This window comes from Nannobrachium achirus, assembly GCF_963921795.1.
Source record: "Nannobrachium achirus genome assembly, chromosome: 18".
Lineage (NCBI taxonomy): Eukaryota > Metazoa > Chordata > Actinopteri > Myctophiformes > Myctophidae > Nannobrachium > Nannobrachium achirus.
The window spans coordinates 10,086,149-10,109,231 of NC_137825.1; the positions used below are offsets into that span (position 1 = coordinate 10,086,149).

Sequence of the window (23,083 nt, forward strand, 5' to 3'; positions counted from 1 at the left end):
CTTTCACCGCTCCAAAAAAGACTCTCAATGTCTGTGGCATTGTGTGACAACTGGTATCACTGGTTCACCAAAACGTTTTATTTTCTATCTGTTGCACACATCACGAAGCCTTAAATTCATGGAGATTCTCTTAGTTTTTGTTGCATTCCTAGGCCAATAATTTGATAACTGGTGGAGGGTATGCACGTCCACTGGGACCCGCCCCCCTAATCTAGACTGAGTGGCAAAACATTGAGCAGCTTGGAGCGTTGGAGTTTGGAAGTGCTAGTTGCAAATCACTCAACGGTCCTGCATACCACCTGTTTCTAATTTGCACATAATGCAGGAGGCAGCAGGATGTTGTGTTGTTGAAAACCAGTGCTTCCAAAAACTTGCTAAAAACCTGCACAGACAGTAAGGGCGAGTGCCAAAGTCCGGCCGAATATACCTGCCGGGCGCGGCCGCGGCCGACGGCCGGCCGGACTTTGGCACTCGCCCTCTCTCTGCACAGAATGTCTTGACAGAAAGACTTTGCAGATAGAAAGAGGATAATTCAAGCTTTCAGTCAGTAGGAGCGAGATCATTTAGCGACCTACAACCGGGTCGCGACGTGGTCGGTAGTTTTCAGCGACCGGGTCGCTAAATCGAGCGACCGGGTCGCTAAATCACCGACCGCGCCGCTAAATCGACCGACCCGGTCGCTAAATCTACCGACCTGCCTGCAGTTTTAGGTCGGTAGATTTAGCGACCCGATCGGAAGATTTTGCGCCCCAGTCGGTCGATTTAGCGACCCGGTCGCTCACTTTAGCGACGCGGTCGGTGATTTAGCGACGCGGTCGGTGATTTAGCGACCCGGTCGGGAGGTTGCGTGGCAGGTTAGCCTAACTGAGGTAACGGTCGGGAGGTTGCGTGGCAGGTTAGCCTAACTGAGGTAAGGTTACTGAGGTTAGGTTTAGGGTTAGGGTTAGGGTTAGGGTTAGTAGGTCGGTGGAAGCGACCACCGGTCGGTGGATTTACCTACCCGGTCGCTGGATTAGCGTCCCAGTCGGTGGAATTAGCGTCCCGGTCGATGGAATTAGCGTCCCAGTCGGTCGATTTAGAGACCCGGTCGCTCGCTTTAGTGCCGCGGTCGGTGATTTAGCGACCCGGTCGCTCCATTTAGCGACCCGGTCGCTCGCTTTAGTGCCGCGGACGGTGATTTAGCGACCCGGTCGCTCCATTTAGCGACCCGGTCGCTCGATTTTGCGACCCGGTCGCTGAAAACTACCGACCACGTCGCGACCCGGTTGTAGGTCGCTAAATGATCTCGCCCTCTCTCCTTTCAGTACAGCCGGTGAGTTAACTTTACAATCAGATAGGACTTTTCTGTTTGGATGTATGGGCTGTCAATGGCAGAAATTAGTTTTTTTGCCACTCAGTAGGCATGTTCCCACATAACTTCCAGCAACAGTGATGTCACGCGCATACCCTCTATTGACACCATGACCTGATCATAAAATGATTGGCTGAGGAATGCCTCCTGTGTTCACTGTGCATAGCTGAATAGGATGTGTAGGTCTATGCACCTGCCTGACCTGCAGATAAACCCAGGGGTGCGGTTGGTTTCACATTGACCCGTACAGCACCAGCATGAGTTTATAAATAATAAACAAGCGAGTGGATACATGTTTTTTACATTGTTTCATGCACTCGTTTTAACACTTGACCCCTGCAAACATTATGTTTGCATACAACTATTGCTCGAGTGGTATATTTTGCCTGTTATGTCAAAATACAACTTTAGGCTTAACAGGGAAAAGTATGTATTGAACTAAAGATGTTATACTATGGAAGCGGCCCGGAGTCAGCCCAATGTGGCAATTCAGAGAATGCCACCAGTGATTTCAACCAAAAAAAGAGTTGATAAATGGAGACGGTTTCTTCATCATGGTTCATTTCAGAGTATCCGGGCTGGTAGGGAACATAGTGTACAGTAAGCTGCCAGCCAGGCAGCTGAAATATTATGTCTTCAGTGTCTGTGCTGGCCTTGCATTGCAACATCAACTGCTCCATCCAGCAAGAGAAGACCGTCAAGGCACAATGCAAGCTAAACCACTGCACTGCTGCTTAAAACCCATTCAGAACGGGTACACAGTACTGTGTATTATTATTGTATGCTATATAACTATTGAAAAATAGCAGATATACAAGCTCACAGCGCGGCACCGAGTGCCGCGCTGCGAGCTTGTATATCTGCTATTTTTGAAAAGTCGTGAAAATTTGAGTTTTGACCCTATTCTATAAGTGTCTTTTGAATCCTTTCTAAGTTTTTTTGGAAAAACCTGTGTTTCTATATGTCAGCAATCTGGCCAGCCATCGTCAAAGAAAAGGTCCTTTTCACTTAACTGGAGCTCACTCAGTTAGTCTGTTCTTGAGAGACTACTATGTCAGTGGTTCTCAAACCTTTTCATGTGAAGGACCCCCAAACTGATATTTATTTGGCCACGGACCCACATCTCAAAATATTTAGTTCCAGGGACCCCCCAGAAGCAAAATTAGAGTTACAAACATTCGCTTTAAAAATACATATATTCAAAGATTTGCACACATTTTCACAACTTTCTCAAAAATAGCAGATCTACAAGCTCGCAGCGCAGCGCGGCGCTCGCAGCGCGGCGATCGCAGCGCGGCGCTCGCAGCGCGGCACTCGCAGCGCGGCACTCGCAGCGCGGCACTCGCGCCGCGCTGTGAGCTTGTATATCTGCTATTTTTCACTGGTTAAAGCATTCAATAATGCTAGGCCTAAATGGGTTAAATATGGATGAGAATATACATCGCCTACTGTCCACAATGTACCGAGTGAGAAACCTGCAATACAACTACTAACTAGCATACACAGTCTGACAGACTGAGTAAGAGCACATGGGTATTTATAGAGAACTACGGAAAGCTCCAGCTAATTAGAACCATCTACTGTCCCTGTGAGATACTAGCGTCTTGTCCAGGGGGTGTACTTGTGGTAGTAGTAAATCTTTATTTCGGTCCAATAAAAGAGCAAAAACAATGTACAATGTAGTCCACTAATGATAGTGGCACCGAAAAGGTGTTGGCTGAAGCCAGAGCTTATTTTGCCTACCCCTTTTTGAAGAGTAAAAAAAGGTATTTTTAAAAACAAAACATCAAGCTGCCTCAAACTACAGAAACAGGAGAGATATAGTCAGGGTATTTTAATAAAACCCAGGGAATAAATTCCTTACCAAACAATTTCTTCACCAATGTGTTCGTAAAGGTGTCTAGTAACATATCTAACAAAGATTGAAATTCAACATCCCTAGCAAAATATTTGACAGCTAGGGTAATTCTGGGTCTCATTCACTTACTATACACTGTACTATAAGGGAAAAAATCACTCCCAAAACTATGCTTTAAGTAGCATGTTAGGGGTCTAACTAGGTGTTTTTAATTATTCTGAATCCATTGCAAGCATTTGTTTTGCATGAAAAACATTCATTGGGCCTAAATCAGACTAAAAAAACGATGGTTTAGTGATGAGTCATTACTTTGCACAAGGTGTATGGGGTCCATTTTTGGCCCAAGGAATGTTTTTCGTGCAAAACAAATGCTTGCAATGGATTCTGAATAATTAAAAACACCTAGTTAGACCCCTCACATCCCACTTAAAGCATATTTCTTTCCCCTTATAGTACAGACAGAGTATAGTGAATGAGACCCAGATAATTACCCTAGCTGTCAAACATTTTGCTAGGGATGTTGAATTTCAATCTTTGTTAGATATGTTACTAGACACCTTTACGAACACATTGGTGAAGAAATTGTTTGGTAAGGAATTTATTCCCAGATTTGACAGGTATTCTGCTAATTTTCCCTGACTAATAGGCTCCTGGCTCGGCAAGGCCTAATTACTGTTGCTATAAAGAGCTCTATGAGGCCGGACATAGCAGTAGTAGGACAAGAGAGGCTTATTGCCGGTACCAGCCAGGCTGCGGGAGTCTATCCCTGTTTCACAATGCACTATAGACCAGGGGTCCTCAACGTTTTCAGGCCAGGGACCCCTTTAGCTGAGAGAGAGATGAAGCAGGGACCCCCTCTACATATTGTATAAATGCGTGATGCAGATTTTCATCGATTTCATAGATAGATTCATATACTTGTTTGACAGCACTGTCATCAGTCTATGTTGGATTTGTGTTTTTAGTTAACTTGACCTTTCACTCTGTACTCTTTTTTTTACCTCTACACCAAACTTATTTGCCGAAAATTGCAGATCTACAAGCTCTCAACGCCTTGCTGCACGAGGCGTTGAGAGCTTGTAGATCTGCTATTTTTGGCTAAAGTTTTCCCCAGAATAGGGATGCGAGGGTTCAAGTTGTTAATTTAAAATAATGATCCTATCACAAAGATGTGGTGCCCCCCTCTGTAGTAACTCTGAGCACCCCTAGGGGCCCTGGACCCCCTGTTGAAGACCCATGCACTAGACCCCTGGGAGATGGATTGCTGAGGTGGGGCGCAACACCCACCGTCGGCACCGCCAGTACTTGGGAGCACGACTTGTACCTAAGCCGTGCTACGTATACACTGAGTTGAGAGTGCCCTAGATCGAACCCGTGACCTTGTGGGCGAAAGGCGAGTGGTCTACCGACTGAGCTACCCGGACACTGAGGCAGGAACTACTGTAATAATAGCTATAGAACACATAAAGCTATTCCACACCACTGTGGAGTCTGTCCTCCTGTATGGCTGCGAAAGCTGGACCCTGACACCCACCCTGCAGAAGTCCCTGGATGGGTGCTACACCAGAATGCTACGAGCTGTTCTGAATGTGGACCAGAACATCCACATTACCAACAAGGACCTGTACAGGCAACTGCCGAGGCTCAGCAAGAAGGTAGCAGCTAGGAGGATGAAGTTGGCCGGCCACTGCCACAGACATCGGGAGCTCCCGGCCAGCAGGCTGGTCCTGTGGGAACCAACGCGCGGGCATCGATCGAGAGGACGTTCCGCGTTAACGTATGTGGACGTCCTGAAGAAGGATGCGGGAGCTGAAAGCTCTTCGGAGCTGGCCGGGTGTATGGAGAACCGGAACGATTGGAGACTCCGATGGAAGCTCATCTGAGGACGACCGAGAGAGAGAACAGTGGCAGAGCTACATTGCATACGTGGCAGGAACACAGCTATAGCTGCAGTAACAGAGCTACGTACATTGCACATGTGGCAGGAACTAATAGCTACGGCACAGTGACAGCCACAGCAATTATCAACCGTCTGTCTAAGCTGTTTGCCAGATGGGGCCGACAGGAAGTAGCTGTAATCTACCATGACCCACGTTTAGCCTGGGGTTAGGAGGAGGTTGCTACCCTACCTGCGGAGGAAATTATTCATTCATCTCTCCAAAAAAAGTAAATCTGCTGCTGCATCCACAGGCCAACACAGCTGAATGACGCTAGCTGGGAGTACTGCTGGAAGTTTCTTTCCCCTCTCAACACGGGGCAGCAGGAGGACACACACAGGACACACAGGACGCAGGCCAGGATAATGCTGGGGTGTCACAAGGGGGGGGGAAAGTGGGACTGAGTTACTAGGGCCCAAGGTGGAGGGGCCTTCATTATTTTATACTTTAGCTATTGAAAAATAGCAGATATACAAGCTCACAGCGCGGCACCGAGTGCCGCTGAATATATTTACTTTTTAAGCGAACATTTGTAACTCAAATTTTGCTTCTGGCGGGTCCCTGGAACTAAATGTTTTGAGATGGGGGTCCGTGGCCAAATACATCATTTTGGGGGTCCTTCACATGAAAAGGTTTGAGAACCACTGATGTGGAAACATAGGTTTTTCAAAAAACCTTAGAAGGATTTGAAATATTCAGACTCCGCACAAATGTTCACGATTTAAAAAAAATAGCAGATCTACAAGCTCGCAGCGCGGCACTCGGTGCCTCGCTGTGAGCTTGTATATCTGCTATTTTTCAATAGTTAAAGCACACAAAGTGAGTGAATCCTTGTACTCAGGGCCCAGAATTTGGTGTGACACCCCTGGGATCATGACAGAGGAGAGGACACAGGACAGGACACAGGAAACAAGGCAGGACATGAAAGAGGACAGGACACAGACCTTCAGGACACCTATCACGCACACTGGCCACAATATGCCTTCCGGTTGGTTCCAAGATTTCTAGCGGAAGTGCTGCGTTTAACGGAAGTTACGTCATTGCGGTGTGGGTCTCTTTACATTTCCCAGCGAAAAAACTAAAATACATTGTAGCTCTTAACTCGCTCTTAATAGGTGTAACATCGCCTAAATCAATGTTTTTGTTTGTATATTGTTTTTTTGCAACCACAACCGACGGAACAGGAGACGTAGACCAGATGTTTTCTAGCGGGGAATACGTTTGCAGGAACACCGCTCTGTGAAAAAAAGACAACTTCCGGGAAATTTCAGCCCCACCTGCTAAAACTGTCTCTGCCTCATATTGTCACCAGGATTCTCTCTTCGCAGATGAGTAAGCCTGGCTACACGAGGCTACCTATCTACCTATCACGCGCTCTCTCTATACTCGGGAATCAGGATCCAGACCCTTACTCGTTTGGCTTGAGCTACTTAGCTACCTTGCGAAGATCTGTTCCCCTGCACGGTGGCCCTATAACAGTCCTATCTGAAACCTTTGGGCTAGAGGTCAACGTTGCTCGGGCCGACAGTGGCGAAGATTAGCTGTTCACAGACAGTCACACGGAAGGACGGACAGACGCAGCTGACGCGCGGACGGACACATGGACGGACAGGGTGCAAAACATAGTCTGGGCCACGCCTTCGGCTAGAAGGTCGACAGCCAGGAAAGACGGGAGTCTTTGGAATCCGTCTCAATTTAAAGACGATTGAGAGGAAAAGTCTTTCAGGCCAGACTCTTACAGTCAGGAAAATGTGTTTTTTATTGTTTTTTATTTTATTTAGACAATGCTCCATGGAGTTCATACTTAATCTTCGTCAGGTTGAGCAGGTTTGGCCTGAAGGAAGATGCACTGTGGACTGAAACTTTGTTTGACACTTAAATAAAATGTTAAACTTGAGTTCAGGACAGGTACAGTACGCAGGCTCCACTTCCATGCACTTCAATTTGTGTTCACCTTATTGCTACCCACTGGCGATGTAAATGTACCCTGCTCTCTGCCGTCGGGGACGTTCACATCCAGACTTCAGGACGGGATCGTCACGTGAATGTTTCACACCTGTGAGCCTGTCAGGGCAGAAGTGAAATCCTACTTATGACACTCCAAAATGTATGAGGGCAAAAGAGAGAGAGAAGTTATACAACTGGTAGTGACTGACTGCACAGATAACTTAATCTGTCCTACCTGCAAGACCGTGCTTCTATTTGAATGTACAGTACATTGGTTTTGCATTGATAGTATTTGTATTGGCTTTTATGCCTTTATTGATGGTATACAGTAGACTGACAGGAAATGGGGAGAGAGAGAGATGGGAGTGACATGCAGCAAAGGTCATCCGGATCGGGAATCGAACCGGCGACGCCGCAGCAACCATGCCTATGTGGCGTGACTATGTGGTATGCGCCTTGACCAGTAGGCCACCGGACGCCCCTGCATTGATAGTATTAAGGACATTTCCTGCTTTAATAAAAGCCAAAAGTACATGTTATTCCTCTCAAACAGCTGTTGAATTGTTAATGAGTGTTGGTTTTTATTTCACTGAACACTTTTTTTTTTTACTGTGAAGAGAAGTCCATAGAAATGCAACTATGCAAATTGGCATTGTAACAACTAACGACATATGAAGTATTCAAAATTAAATCTCTCCTGAGCTTAACTTCTGTCTGTCTCTCCTACAGGCGTGTATCTGTTCTGCATCTAGCATTTGGCAATACCAAAATTCAGTCAAATCTTTGCTTCTGGGGGTCTGTGGAAAAAAATATTTTGAGTTGGGGTCTGCAGCCAAATACATGTCATGTTGGGGGTCCTTGACGTGACAAAGTTTGAGAACCACTCATATACCGTTGTTTCCTATTGAGAATAGCACAATTCACCCAGTTTTTTTTCATCTCACTCACGTCACTTTGTCTGCTGACCTCACTCAGCAACAAAATAAACAGAAAATAAACAAAAATAAAACAATTCGCTGGAGGCAAGCAGTTATCACCCCATGATGTGCACTGCAATGTAGTTTCAAATGACCCCCAGAAGCAAAGATCTTAGTTAGAAATGTTCACTTTGAATGTGGGTCTTGGCAAATGCTAGATGCAGAATAGATACATGCGTCTCTCCTACACTGGTGTAGTCTCGCGTGGCCAGACTGTTGCCTCCGCGATTTGGTCAAATGCTCCCGGCATACAGTCTGGTAAAGGGAAATAGAAACGATGAGTGCGAGATGAAGCGGAAGTGAAGCCCCCTCGTCACTTCTGTTTCACTCTCACATCGCACACATTTATCATTATATAAATAAAAATCATGTAAGCATGTTTAGCTTGCTGCTTAGCAGAAATTACATTTTAAAATATATTTTCTTGAACGGTAATGCCCGTTTCCATTACTCGCCGTTAGGGAGCTGCTGTTCCAGACTCTATATAGCATTCAGAGATTGTGGAATAGTTGTCTGGCTACGCGAGACTAACACTGGTGTGACAGCACTTCTTTTCCTGTTTCCTGTTTCCTGTGCAGTGTATAAATTGTCCCATTTGAGGTGTTTGTTTGGCACTTCTGGAAGGGATGAACACCACTTGTCTTCAACAACAGCAGGGGACGCTTTTTCTACGCGCTTACAGCAGATTTAACCCATTTAGGCCAAGGATTATATTGACTGCTTTAACTATTGAAAAATAGCAGATATACAAGCTCACAGCGCGGCACCGAGTGCCGCGCTGCGAGCTTGTATATCTGCTATTTTTGAAAAATCAAGATTTTTTTTTTTTTTGCAAGTCTTTGAATATATCTACTTAGAACATTTGTAACTCAAATATTTACTTCTGGGTGGTCCCTGGGACAACATATTTTGAGATGGGGGGTCCGCGGCCAAATACCTGTAATTTTGGGGGTCCTTGACATGAAAAGGTTTTGAGAACAGCATGATTTAGAGGAAGGATTTAGAAGTCGGGTCAAAGATCGGGTCAAAGACTTGCACTAATTTTCATGATTTTTCAAAAATAGCAGATCTACAAGCTCGCAGCGCGGCACTCGGTGCCGCGCTGTGAGCTTGTATATCTGCTATTTTTCTAAAGTTAAAGCATAAAAATAATGGTTAAAGTGGTTAAAATCTAACGCGACTCGGGCGCGTTCCAGGTATTTGAGAGTTAAATTTGTTTCTGTCAATCTCAATATGACGCGCCTGCCTGGCTGCTGCTCTGGGCGATGTCCCTGTGCGACACGCTGTAGCAGCTGCTATTGTCACCAACCATAAGCAAGAAACAAAGAGACTGTGTCCCGTTTACGCTCACTCAAAAGTATAAGTCCCTTTAGTGGAACATTCCAACAAGACACGGAGAAGCCCTAACCGCTCCCAACGAGCAGGTCGGTGCCTTCATGTGTCAACCTGTGTGCGAATGGGGGAATGTGATGCACTCGTTAAAGCGCTTTGGATTTACATTTACCCTAATATAATATCCCCTGCCAAACCTTAGAATAATGAATGGCATTACTGATGACATGACGGGTTCCATAATTCTGTGCTCTGTGGCCATGAAAACATTTACATACATACATAAATACATACATACATGTACATACATACATACATACATACATAAACCGTCACTGTTTCCAATGTGTACGTTTTCTTTCGTAAAGTCAAGCCCTGCTTCATCATATAAGACTGTCGCACAAAACTAGTGAAAATAGCCGATCTACAAGCACACAACGCCTCGCGTCGCGAGGCGTTGTGTGCTTGTAGATCGGCTATTTTCACTATTTTAAATCATTTTTAAAAAGACAAATACAAAACGAACGGTTTTGGACATACAAGGTTTCCACCTGACAACCACAACATACATATTATGTACATACAATACATAAATGGATGTTGATTTATGTTGATGTCTTTCATTCCAGTCCTCCAGTGACACAGCCCACCATATGGTTTGTGTGACAGTGTAAATTGAGTAACATCATTCATGTCTGCTCTCTCCTGGGTCTCTCCTGCAGAGAGTGGTGAGACCTACCAGAGGCAGGTGCTGTCCATCTTCAGCATCGCCTCCGGGATCTGTCTTCTGGGAGTGGCGTGCATGGCGCTCTACCGTCGCAACAAGTGAGTGATGCTAGCTAGTGGCAACGCGCTGGGGCTGGAGAAAGCCTCAGGCTTGTGTCATCTCAAAAATATGAAGAAACAGTAGAACAGACATGCTGGAATGTACCGGTTTAATTGTTTTATATGCCAGCACAATACCAATAAAGGCTCTTTATTCTACAATGAGTAATAATATGAAAAAACTATTTTTCCCCCTGTTCCAGACTGCCTCATTAGCCTATGAGAGTATCGCTGGTTAACTGTTGATTAACAGTTTGGCTTGAAATACAAAATTAAATTGGCAAAGTACGTGTCATGTTCACATAGGACAAAGCTGAACACTATTAGACAAAGCTTTATTTGAGCTTTTTTGTGGAATGTGCCATAACAGGAAAAAGTGACTAGTATTGTGGTGACTAGTTTAATTTCCCTGTATGCCAGTACAATGCTGGCTGTCCTATTCTACTAAACAATTAAAGGAAATTGAAATTAAAATCCTCCCCCCCCCCAAGCAGTCTGATTATGCTCTAATTATACAAGCGGCACTGCCTATTATAATTGCTGGTTAAAGTTTGGCTTAGAAAATTATGCAAAAAACTGACACAGTTTCCTTCCGCTGTGCGATACACAATGCTTGATGAAGTGCTTTATTCATTTCAATTTGGAATTGACATAACAGGGAAAAGGGACACGTTAAGTGATTAGTTACTATTTTTAATTTAGCTGTATGCCAGTGCAATAACAATTCTTTCTATTCTACTAAAGAAAATGTATGAAATGGAAATGAAAACAGTTTTTTCTCCACCCCCCTCAAGCGGCCCAATTACTGTATGCGAGCGTCACTGTTTTATAATTGCTGGTTAAAGTTTGTCTTCTAAAATACTAAAATAAAGTGGCACAGTTCGCCGTCACAGACACAGCTGACTGAGCACTAGACAAAGCTTGATGTTAGTGCTGTATTTCTTCTCATTTGGAATTGACACAACGGAACAAGCGAGGGTCCTTGTAATGTTACCGCACACAAAAAAAAAAGACATTATTTTACATGATTTCCCGGATTTGATTGAACCCCCGTGGCGAGTCTCCCCCTGTGAGATAACTCAAACTTGATGTTCATGAATTATTTACAGTACATTATTTACACGGCAGTTTCAGTTCTGACTTTTGAATAAATGATGGATAGCGATGTGAAGATTCTAAATCTGGATTTCATCCATTTTTTTGGACGAGAAAACGGATCAGATGCAGTTTTTTTCCAGCTCTCCAGTAAAAATTGCATTTGACCCAGTGTAACGAAACCTGGGTCTCCCACGTGAAAGTCCAACATCTTAACCATTGATCCAAAGGGATATCCCTATGGGCCAAGGGAGATACTAGACTTTTGACACCATCAGGCTGAGGCAGTGACAGTGAGTCACTTTGCTACACTCACCTCCCTTTTGATACGATCCGGGTCATGGCACCAATGTAACGCCTGGGATTCAAACCCCGGTCTCCCATGTGAAAGTCCAACATCTTAACCATTGACCCAAAGGGATGTCCCTAGGGGCCGAGGGAGATACTAGACTTCAGGCAGTTGCTACACCAGCATTTCTCATACTGGGTTACATTATACCACATTAATAATTATCATATATTGTCACTGTCGGGCAGAAACCTTATATCTCCATATTTATATAGGCTATATATACAGTATATATATTTGCATAAACGAATGCCCTTCTACATCACACAAGGAGTGTCGCACAAGAGGAACGCTGTTTGGACATAATGAGGTTTGCGTCGTGACAGCGACGATATCCTGCGTGAATTTCAATTATTATTAATAATGTACCGCGTGAATCTATTATAAACAGGACTTGTGTGGATGTGTGATTATCACATAAGAGCCCGGGGTGAGTGCAGTGATAATGGGACTGTAAAGGGTGATAACTTATCAGTGCATTAAGCCATTTAGGCCTAGAATTATTGAACGCTTTAACCAGTGAAAAATAGCAGATCTACAAGCTCACAGCGCGGCACCGAGTGCCGCGCTGCGAGCTTGTAGATCTGCTATTTTTGAAAAAGTCGTGAAAATGTGTGCAAATCTTTGAATATATGCATTTTCAAAGCGAACGTTTGTAACTCAAATTTTGCTTCTGGGTGATCCCTGGAACTAGATATTTTGAGATGGGGGTCCGTGGCCAAATACATGTCATTTTGGGGGTCCTTCACATGAAAAGGTTTGAGAACCACTGTCATAGTAGTCTCTCAAGAACACACTAACTGAGCTCCATTTAAGTGAAAAGGACCTTTTCTTTGACGATGGCTGGCCAGATTGCTGACATAGAAACATAGGTTTTTCAAAAAATCTTAGAAGGAGTCAAAAGACACTTATAGAATCGGGTCAAAATTCTAATTTTCACGATTTTTCAAAAATAGCAGATCTACAAGCTCGCAGCTGTGAGCTTGTATATCTGCTATTTTTCAATAGTTAAAGCATAAAATAATGATACACAATATAGTGTACCCGTTCTGAATGGGTTAAGCTGAAGAGCCACCGCACACTGAACTGAACTATTATCATCAAATGCCTGCATGATAACCGAGATGTGTGGTATAGAAACACAGGATTTATCTTATCACTGCTGTCCAACACAAACCTCTTATCTCTCCATATTATAACCTTTTGTGTTTGATAACCGAATGCCCTACTTGATTAATATTATACTACAGCGTCACACAAACACATCAAAAATAGAACATCCACAAGCTTGTAGATCTGCTACTTTTGAATTTGAGATCTGAAAACGAACGGTTTTGGACATAATATGAGGTTTTTAACTGGCAACCAGAGATGATTATCCTCTATTCCTTGTTTGTTGTGATAACACATGTGGGGCTCTATTATGATCCAGGTCTTATGCCTTATGCCTTAACTTCTTTGCCTTTTTTTTTTACTATATATACACATTTATTTTAATATTTCAAATAGCTGATCTGCAAGCTCACAACGTGCAGATGTAGATTAGCATTTGAAGTATTTAAAAATGTTTTTCAAAATAGTAAAAAAAGGCAAAGAAGTTAAGGCAACCTGGATTATATTAGAGCCCCTTGAGTCATACGTTTTGATCATCCAAAAGTATGGCTTGAGATCTAAATCCTACTCTGTATTGAATTACCGCAGTATTTATTCATTTGTGTTAGTCTTTGTATAGGGTCATGCTTCAATGACAGATAGATATAGTCATTGATATTTTATTGTCTCAACCAGGCCGAACGCAGTGTGCAATTCTGGTGAAATTGTACATTCCCAATAGGCCGAGGAAGAAATGCCATTTTAAAATGTTCAAATCAGCACAGCTTCAAATCACTGTTTTGTTTACATTGGCTTGGTTACAATTTTCACCTTTGAAAGGAAGTTTATTTTGTAAATTCTACTTTTGCAGCAGCGCAAACACTTTTTGGACACATTCAGTTAGAACTGTGTACAATACCTGTATATAGCTGCGGTTGTTTCATTATTGCTTTTTAAGTAGCTTTGACCCTTCGAATGTGTTATATTATTTTGTCGTTTTGTTTTTGACAAATGTCAGGTCTTTCTGCTGAGGCGTATAAAAAGTTAAACCCCAAAGCTGAGGCAAAGCTGAAACGACTTTGTGTTGGAAAGTGGATGGTGAAATATTAATGTCTTGTCGGAAAGTGTACACTTAATCCTTTTAGAACGGGTACACATTTTGTGTATCATTATTTTATGCTTTAGCTATTGAAAAAATAGCAGATATACAAGCTCACAGCGCGGCACCGAGTGCCGCGCTGCGAGCTTGTAGATCTGCTATTTTTGAAAAATCTTGAAAATTAGAATTTTGACCCGATTCTATGAGTGTTTTTTGAATCCTTCTAAGATTTTTTGAAAAACCCTATGTTTCTATGTCAGCAATCTGGCCAGCCATCGTCAAAGAAAAGGTCCTTTTCACCAAACTGGAGCTCAGTTAGTCTGTTCTTGAGAGACTACTATGTCAGTGGTTCTCAAACCTTTTCATGTGAAGGACCCCCAAAATGATATGTATTTGGCCACGGACCGGCATCTCAAAATATCTACTTCCAGGGACCCCCCCCCCCCCCCAGAAGCAAAATTTGAGTTACAAACATTCGCTTTGAAAACACATTTTCACGACTTTTTCCAAAAAATTGCAGATCTACAAGCTCGCAGCGCTGTGAGCTTGTATATCTGCTATTTTTCACTGGTTAAAACATTCAATAATTCTAGGCCCTAAATGGGTTAATCCAGTGTGTGTGTGGACGAGGCTTATGTAAACTTTGTGTGAAGTGTGCACTTTATTTGGAGAGACTGCCGCATGGTGTTAACTGTGTGTTCCTCTGTATTCTCAGGAGACACCGGGAGAAGCTCCGGGCTCACTTCACTGAGAGCCGCATCCTGAGGGACTGCAGCGTCAGCAAGCCTGGACTCATGTCCAAATCTACGCCCAGGCTTCAGTACAGCCTGCAGGCCCACAAGGTGCAATTAACTATCATACCATCATTTACTATTCCCACATAGCAGAGGGGTCTGGCCCAAACGTGGCTGCAATCCGGCATGTCTGGCCTACCTCTGGCTTCGGCAAGAGGTATGTGAACCGGATGTGGGCCAGGTCTGGCAATGACGGCACTGTTTTTTGAGTCATATAAAGTTTATCAGTACAGCCTGCTGGGCCACAAGGTACATTCATTTATACAACTGTTGAATCATCTAACCACGTGAAACCTAGCGCAGTGGTTCTCAAACATCTTCATGTCAAGGACCCCCAAATTGACACTTATATTAGCCCACGGATCCCCATTTGAAAAGATATGCCAGTCCCTGGGGGTCCCCAGTCCCCACAAGAGAGGATTTTCTATGGCTCTAGCAGTGATTCTGAACCATTTAAATACCCATGAGCCCCAGTTTGGCATGCATTAGGCTACAGACCCCCATTTAATGGCATTTATATCTCTGGGACCTGATTGATATTGTAAAATCAATGTTCATTTTGATTAAATGGACCCTAACAGGTCCATTTGGTCCCATTTGTAGATTCTCTGAGTTACAGACCCATAAGGGTCAGTTTGGTTTCTATTTAGCTGGGTGAAACCCTGGAACTCCCTCAAGGACTTCTGGGGGTCCCCAGACCCCACTTTGAGAACCACTGCCCTAGCGCTCCTATTCTGGGGTGAACAACATTCCGCAAAAAATAATTGCCCATCTACAAGCTCACCACGTGTCACTATAATGATGTACATTCCCAATAGGCCGAGGAAGAAATAACACTTTAAAATGTTCAAATCAGCACTGCTTCCAATCACTGTTTTACATTCGCTTGGTTACAATTTTCACTTTTGAAAGGAAGTTTATTTAGTAAATTCTACTTTTGCAGCAGCGCAAACACTTTTTGGACACATTCAGTTAGAATGTGTGTCCTTCATCCACAAGGATGAAGGATTGACAAAGTTGCATTAAAGATCTTGGTAATTTTTGACTCTGGGCACCCCTGTCAATAACGTTTTCCTCCACGGCACCCCTGAATTACACTGTTATTTTTTTGAATCTTACATCATATTACATGACGTAAATATGCACATCTTTCGAACTGAGATAGGCCTACGGTAGGCTAAGTCACAGTTTTCATCAGAACTGACGGAAAATAACTTTTTCTACCACTTTTTCGAGTCACGTGTTCAAATACTGGATTCTGATTGGCTAAATTCCGGAGGTTATGAGAGAACTACTGCCGCAAAGTTGTGTGAGGACTTGTCCGAGATCAATGAGCCTCAGTGTACATCCGGGGACTTCAGGAGGTAGTCGGAACACCTTTCCCCCAACCAACAAATGACCGTGGCAACGGTCCTATGTTCACTAACGTGCATGCTATAGTCGCCGATTTATTTGGATCCAATGCAATCCGCCAACTTTAAAGCCCCTTTTCTCTGAACCTATGCCTTTCTGGAAGCGAACAGCCTCTATTTACGGCCGGAACGGTACTTCTAACTGACGTTAGCTTAGCTGTAAGCTAGACGCATGGATTAGTATGGAGTTGGCGCCATCTGTTGGTGAGTAGAAGATGTTGTTGGTGGAACTATCTGCTGTCTCGCGGAAGTTTTATAGGCAATAATGATTGTAACTTAAGATCCTTGCAAGTTACAACTATGTGTTTTCTTTCATGTATAAGGGAAAAAGTGGTAGAAAAGCTATTTACCACTCGGGGTCGGACATTATGCTCTGATAATGTCCTGTGTTAGGGTGTTATCGGACTCGGCTTCGCCTCGTCCGATAACACCCTAACACAGGACATTATCAGAGCATAATGTCCTCTCACTCGGGGTAAATTGCTTACATACTTGACGTTTAACCACTTGAGGCCCAGCATCCCTATTCTGGGTGACGCATTGTGAGCTTGTAGAGCTGTTATTTTTGGTGAAAGAGTTGGCCCGTAGATGGAAAAAGAACTCATCAAGTACAGTGCAAATCAGGTCTGTTTTACGAAGCATAGTGAAGTGATATTGATGCATTCCAAATATTTTCAAATTATTCTGAGGCACCCCTGAACTGGCATCATCACGACACCCTACCCACTTTGGGAAATGCTGTTCTAGACCGGCCCTTTCTCTATGCCCCCCCGACAACCCAGCAGCAAGAGCCGCTGATACAAACGACCTACGGCCTGGTCGCGACTTAGGCCACGACTTGGAGGTCGTAGGTCCCGGTTCTGGAGGTTTTGCGCGATCTCGGTCGTAATTCAGCGACCTGGGAAGTCCGCGATCGAAACTCTACGCTTGCTAAGGGAAGGGACGCGAGTTTAGAAACTCTACGCTTGCTAAGGGAAGGAGCGCCGCGATCGAAACTCTACGCTTGCTAAGGGAAGGGACGCGAGTTTAGAAACTCTACGCTTGCTAAGGGAAGGAGCGCTCGTTTTCAACAGCGTCGGCAGGTTAGCTACTCAGTGTCGGCAGGTTAGGGTTAGGGTTAGGGTTAGGGTTAGGGTTAGGGTTAGGGTTAGGGTTAGAGTTGGGGTTAGGGTTAAGGTTAGGGTTAGAGTTAGAGTTGGGGTTAGGGTTAAGGATAGGTTTTGGTGCACCTCGCGCGGTCCAAGTGACTACAATGGAGCGCTTCCTACCTCCGGTTCAGCCAATCACAAGCTTCAAAAGGTTGAATAGCGCTGCTGCTCTAGAATATTCTGCAAAAAGACGGCCACGGGCCGAGGTGGCGCAACCACGGCCGGGGGTCGCGAAACTAGACCGGCCGCGACCTAACAAGTATGTACCGCGAACTACGACCTCCAGAACCGGGACCTACGACCTCCAGGTCGTGGCCTAGGTCGCGACCAGGCCGTAGGTCGTTCGTATCAGCGGCTGTCTCTCCAACCCAGGACCTCCTGAGGTGTGGTCTTCAACACCTCTTTATATCCAGAGGCTATACTAGGCTATACTAAAGATAAAAGACAAGACAGATTATGCTGACCATACTAAGTAAGACGTACACGCTTTTTACACTTATGGATTGCTGAACCAGCTAGAAAGAGTGTAGTGGAAACGTACCCTGGAACAGTTAACTCAGCAAGACCCCTGCTGTGAAGTTAATACTCTATGGTCCACAGTATACTCTCTCTGGGATCTATCTACTATATCGTCGTTGTCGGGTGGAAACCTTGTGTGTCCAAAACCGTTTGTTTTGTATTTATCATTTTTTAAATTATTTAAACTAGTGACAACAGCTGATCTACAAGCACACAATGCCTCGTACCGCGAGGCGTTGTGTGCTTGTAGATCAGCTGTTTTCACTACTTTTGTGCGAAGGCCTTGTGTGATGAAGCAGGGCTTTACTTGGCAAAAAAAAATTACAAATTTGAAACTTGGAGATACAAGGTTTCTGCCCGACAGTGACGATATGGTCCATGGTAGATAGATCACACATTATTACAGAACAGATTGCATCTGTATTGAATTTGTCTACTAACACTATGACAAAAAAATGATCGTCAACTGCCTTAACTGACGAAAACTAAATAAAAACTAAGCTATGATGACTAAAACTAAGACTAAATATACTGACAATTTCGTTGACAAATTAAAAAAATAGACTAAAATGTTATGGAGGGACTAGTGTAGAAGAGATCCAGTAGAACTAAAAGACAAGTCATTTTATGTATGGTTGCACTCTGAAAATAGCAGATTTACAAGCTCACAGCGCGTCACAAGTTGATCTATTTTCAGCATGCAACAAAGTGTAAAATCAGTCATTACGACGCCATCAATCGACTACATCTACAGCTGATTTTGTAGACAAAAATCTTATGATATTTAGTCAATATTTAGTAACTTTGGTGAATAGATTTGTGTTGAGGGGGAAAAATTGGAATGGGTCTTCCAGACCCTTTGGTGCACTACGGCAAAGTATTAACCCATTTAGGCCTAGAATTATTGAATGCTTTAACCGGTGAAAAATAGCAGATATACAGGTGGTACAAGCTCACAGCGCGGCACTGAGTGCCGTGCCAAATAAATATCAGTTTGGGGGTCCTTTCACATGAAAAGGTTTGAGAACCACTGACATAGTAGTCTCTCAAGAACAGACTAACTGAGCTCCAGTTAAGTGAAAAGGACCTTTTCTTTGACGATGGCTGGCCAGATAGCTGACATAGAAACATAGGTTTTTCAAAAAATCTTAGAAGGATTCAAAAGACACTTAAAGAATCGGGTAAAAATTCTAATTTTCACAATTTTTCAAAAATAGCAGATCTACAAGCTCGCAGCGCGGCACTCGGTGCCGCGCTGTGAGCTTGTATATCTGCTATTTTTCAATAGTTAAAGCATAAAATAATGATACACTATATTAATGTGTACCCGTTCTGAATGGGTTTTAATAAAGCTTATGACTACATCCTACAGCCCCACAAGGTGCACTAAACTGTAGCAGAATTATTTACCAGTGAATAATTTAACGCTTATCTGCACCGCCTACAGGCCCTCAAGGTGCTCTAAACTACTATAGATGTAATTTACTAGTGAATCATTTAGAGCTCATCCTGGGTAGGAGTGTGAACTAATGCAACATTCATCCCCTGAACTTTCTTTGACTCGTCTTCCTTTCCTTTCCCATGATCATCATGAGCTGTGTGTGTGTGTGTGTGTGTGTGTGTGTGTGTGTGTGTGTGTGTGTGTGTGTGTGTGTGTGTGTGCGTGTGCGTGTGTGTGTGTGTGTGTGTGTGTGTGTGTGTGTGCTTTATTATACAGTAAAGTCCTCAGGGATATTTGTACTTTCAAGTAAATCGATTTCTAGTTAAATTAGCCCATTCAGAACGGGTACACTATATTGTGTATCATTATTTTTATGCTTTAACTATTGAAAAATAGCAGATATACGAGCTCACAGCGCGGCACAGAGTGCCGCGCTGCGAGCTTGTAGATCTGCTATTTTTGAAAAATTGTGAAAATTAGAATTTTGACCAGATTCTATAAGTGTCTTTTGAATCCTTCTAAGGTTTTTTTTTTAAAAACCTATGTTTCTATGTCAGCAATCTGGCCAGCCATCGTCAAAGAAAAGGTCCTTTTCACTTAAAGCTATACTGTGTAAGATGCCCAACTAGTGGTCATTAGCCCTATAGCAAACCGCGGTCGCGTCCGCGTCTTTCGGCCGTTTTTCGTACCTTCAGACCCCCGCGTCTGCCTCCACCTCGCTGAGATCTATCTTTTGAGGGGTCCCTTGTTCCTGTGCGTTCAGTAATTCCAGAGATACGGACTCCTTCACCCTGCCTGGTAGGCGAAATTACCTAGAGAAGGGATGGTACAAACGGGCGACAACAAATATGGCAACCATAGCGACCCCACTTCAAGATGCGCTGTGATTGGCCGGCAGTTGTATAACCCTCGCTGTGATTGGCCGGTAGTGTGATGACGCAATTTTGGCGCGAGATCCGGTCCCCGGCAAGGATCGCAGTTTACATATATAGAGAAGGCTTTACAGGCTGAAATTCACGGAGTGGGTGTTCTAAAACTTTAGCGATTTAACAGTTAGGACAATTTTAAGATTTGTTTTATAAAAAAAGTTACATGGTACAACTTTAAATAGAGCTCAGTTAGTCTGTTCTTGAGAAACTACTATGTCAGTAGTTCTCGTACCTTTTTCATTTGAAGGACCCCCAAAATGATATTTATTTGGCCACGGACCCCCCATCTTAAAATATTTAGTTCCAGGGACCCCCCCAGAGGCAAAATTTTAGTTACAAACGTTCGCTTTGAAAATACATATATTCAAAGACTTGCACACATTTTCACGACTTTCTCAAAAATAGCAGATCTACAAGCTCGCAGCGCGGCACTCGGTGCCGCGCTGTGAGCTTGTAGATCTGCTATTTTTCACTGGTTAAAGCATTCAATAATTCTAGGCCTAAATGGGTTAAAGTCCTTATTTGTCTGGGTCCTTATTTGTCTTGGAAGCCCCGGCGCTCAAGGTCACCTTTGAAGAGCCCATCTGTAGAGTTTATAAATGCATATATGCGGGCGATAATACGGAGATATTTCACAGTGTGGGAGTGCAGCTTTACATTCATATGCATATAAAGGAATGTTCTGTATTATCGAGGTTAGAGTGTGGGTTATGTTTTTCGTTCCTCTCCTGCAGTCAATCTGGGGGAAAAAAGCAATTTAGTTTTATCCCCAGTCTTTTGTATCATAAAACAAAAGAATATGGACAGAGGGAGATAACAATAGATGAGATGAAGCTTTACTGAGACAGGGGAATGCAGGTGTTGTACCAACAACAGGGATGAGAAGGTTCAGGTAAAGTCACTATATAGAAATATAGTAGAAACAGCAGAGCTACCAATAGTCGGAGGCCTTAAGGATATCTCGTGCTAATCAGTCTAAAAGCGCGAAATTTTGCACAGATGTAGCTCAGGGCATGCTCTAATGATTTAGCTAGGGCGCCCGAGTCGGCGACCTTCGGGGTCACCACAGCAGCCAAATCAAGTTGGGCTCCCATCGACTTTCTATACAGGAGGAAAATACCCAGAAAAACATTTTTTTTCTGGGTATTTAAGTAGGATCTGAGGGGTCTAACTAGGGGTTTGTCATCATGCTGAATCCATTGCAAGCATTTGTTTTGCACAAAAAACATTCCTTGGGCTAGAAATGGCCTCAGAAAACGATGCATGTATGGGTGAGCATTCATGTTAGTCGGAGGCTTTAGGTTTTTTTTCTCGTGCTAATCAGTCTAAAAGCGCCAAATTTTGCACAGATGTAGCCCAGGGCATGCTCTAATGATTTAGCTAGGGCGCCCAAGTCGGCGACCTTCGGGGTCGCCACAGCTCCAGAAAACACCCAAAAAACTCTGAAAAGTGATGACTCATCACTTTTCATCACTAAACCATCATTTTCTGAGGCCATTTGTAGCCCAAGGAATGTTTTTCGTGCAAAACAAATGCGTGCAATGGATTCAGCATCATTACAAACCCCTAGTTAGACCCCTCACATCCAACTTAAATACCCAGAAAAAAAGTGTTTTTCTGGGTATTTTCCTCCTGTATAGAAAGTCGATGGGAGCCCAACTTGATTTGGCCGCTGTGGCGACCCTGAAGGTCGCCGACTCGGGCGCCCTAGCTAAATCATTAGAGCATGCCCTGAGCTACGTCTGTGCAAAATTTCGCGCTTTTAGACTAATTAGCGCGAGATTACCATGTCATCTCCCTTAGGCCCCCGACTACAAAGAAAGCAGCCACTCCCAGAGGAGCTGCTGGAACTAAGCAGGTACACTTGAAATGGTTTTCAATGGGGGTGCCTGCTGGCCTACTGGTCCAGGCGCATACCACATAGGCATTGATGCCTGGCGGCGTCGCTGGTTCGATTCCCAATCCGGACGACCTTTGCCGCGTGTAACTTCCTGTCTCTCCGCCATTTCCTGTCAGTCTACTGTCCTGTCCAATAAAGGCATAAAAGCCCCAAAACAAATCTTAAAAACAATAATAATTAAGAAATGGGTTTCAATGGCGGGAGAAGTACTCTTAGTAGCAGTACCACAACGTAGAAATACTTACCAGTACAAGTCCTGTATTCAAACCATTACCTGAATAAAAGCACAAAAGTATTGGCATCAAAGTATATGACCAAATATGGTACCAAACGTAAAGTACTCAGCATGCAGATTTCACAAGCTTTTCAAAATCCTTCAGATATAGCCAGTCTACATGCTCAAAGTGACCTTGTAGATTGGCTATTTTTCAAATAGACTAAGTATTTTCTTTGTTAAAATAAAATTGCTTTATATTCTGACCGCCAGGTCGCAGTTACTATCAAAACCTCCACCGGCTGTCAGTCAGTCTGTCTGTCAGTCTGTCAGTCACACGTCACACTTTTGCCCTTCTCATATCTCCGCCACCGTTGCCCCCATCCATGCCAAAGTTTGCACACACACTCCTTGCCTGCCAAACCACTACCTCAATTCTCACATAGCCCTCTTCTAGCGCCACCATGAGGCTGATTCTTGTAAAACACATTTTTGAACACTGCTCCTACACATTTTTCCCTAAAATCACGCTGCGACCTGACGGTCGCTTATCTCCCGATTAGGGAGTCTTACTGGCACACGCAGAGTGTTTGTTCAGTGACAGGAGTCTCCAGCTCTTGATTAAACAGAAAACGCAGTTCCAGGTCGGGATATCAATTTGGTCCAATCAGGGCAGAGCACTCACACAGGATACAGATTAAACAGGTGGAATTGGGAGGGGATGACACAGAAATGAGCAGGGACACTAAATTGAAGCTGATGAATTGGTACTTTCTCCTGATTGGGGGCAGATTGGCCACTGCACCTGAACATGTATCTTCTGTTTATTAGATCTGGAGAGACAGGGAGACCCTTGTTACTGAA

The 23,083-nt window shown here is 43.8% G+C and overlaps 1 protein-coding gene across 1 annotated transcript in view; it reads left to right on the forward strand.

Annotated features, from left to right (window-relative positions):
- Nucleotides 1–23,083, forward strand: part of nrg3b (neuregulin 3b) — a gene marked incomplete at both ends in the record, with an annotated part of 585,734 nt that overhangs the window by 541,595 nt on the left and 21,056 nt on the right. Inside the window, 2 exons of the mRNA XM_080747178.1 lie at nt 10,125–10,227; nt 14,578–14,704. Of these exons, the coding sequence (XP_080603304.1) occupies nt 10,125–10,227; nt 14,578–14,704 (230 nt within the window). The remainder of the gene's footprint in view (nt 1–10,124; nt 10,228–14,577; nt 14,705–23,083) is intronic.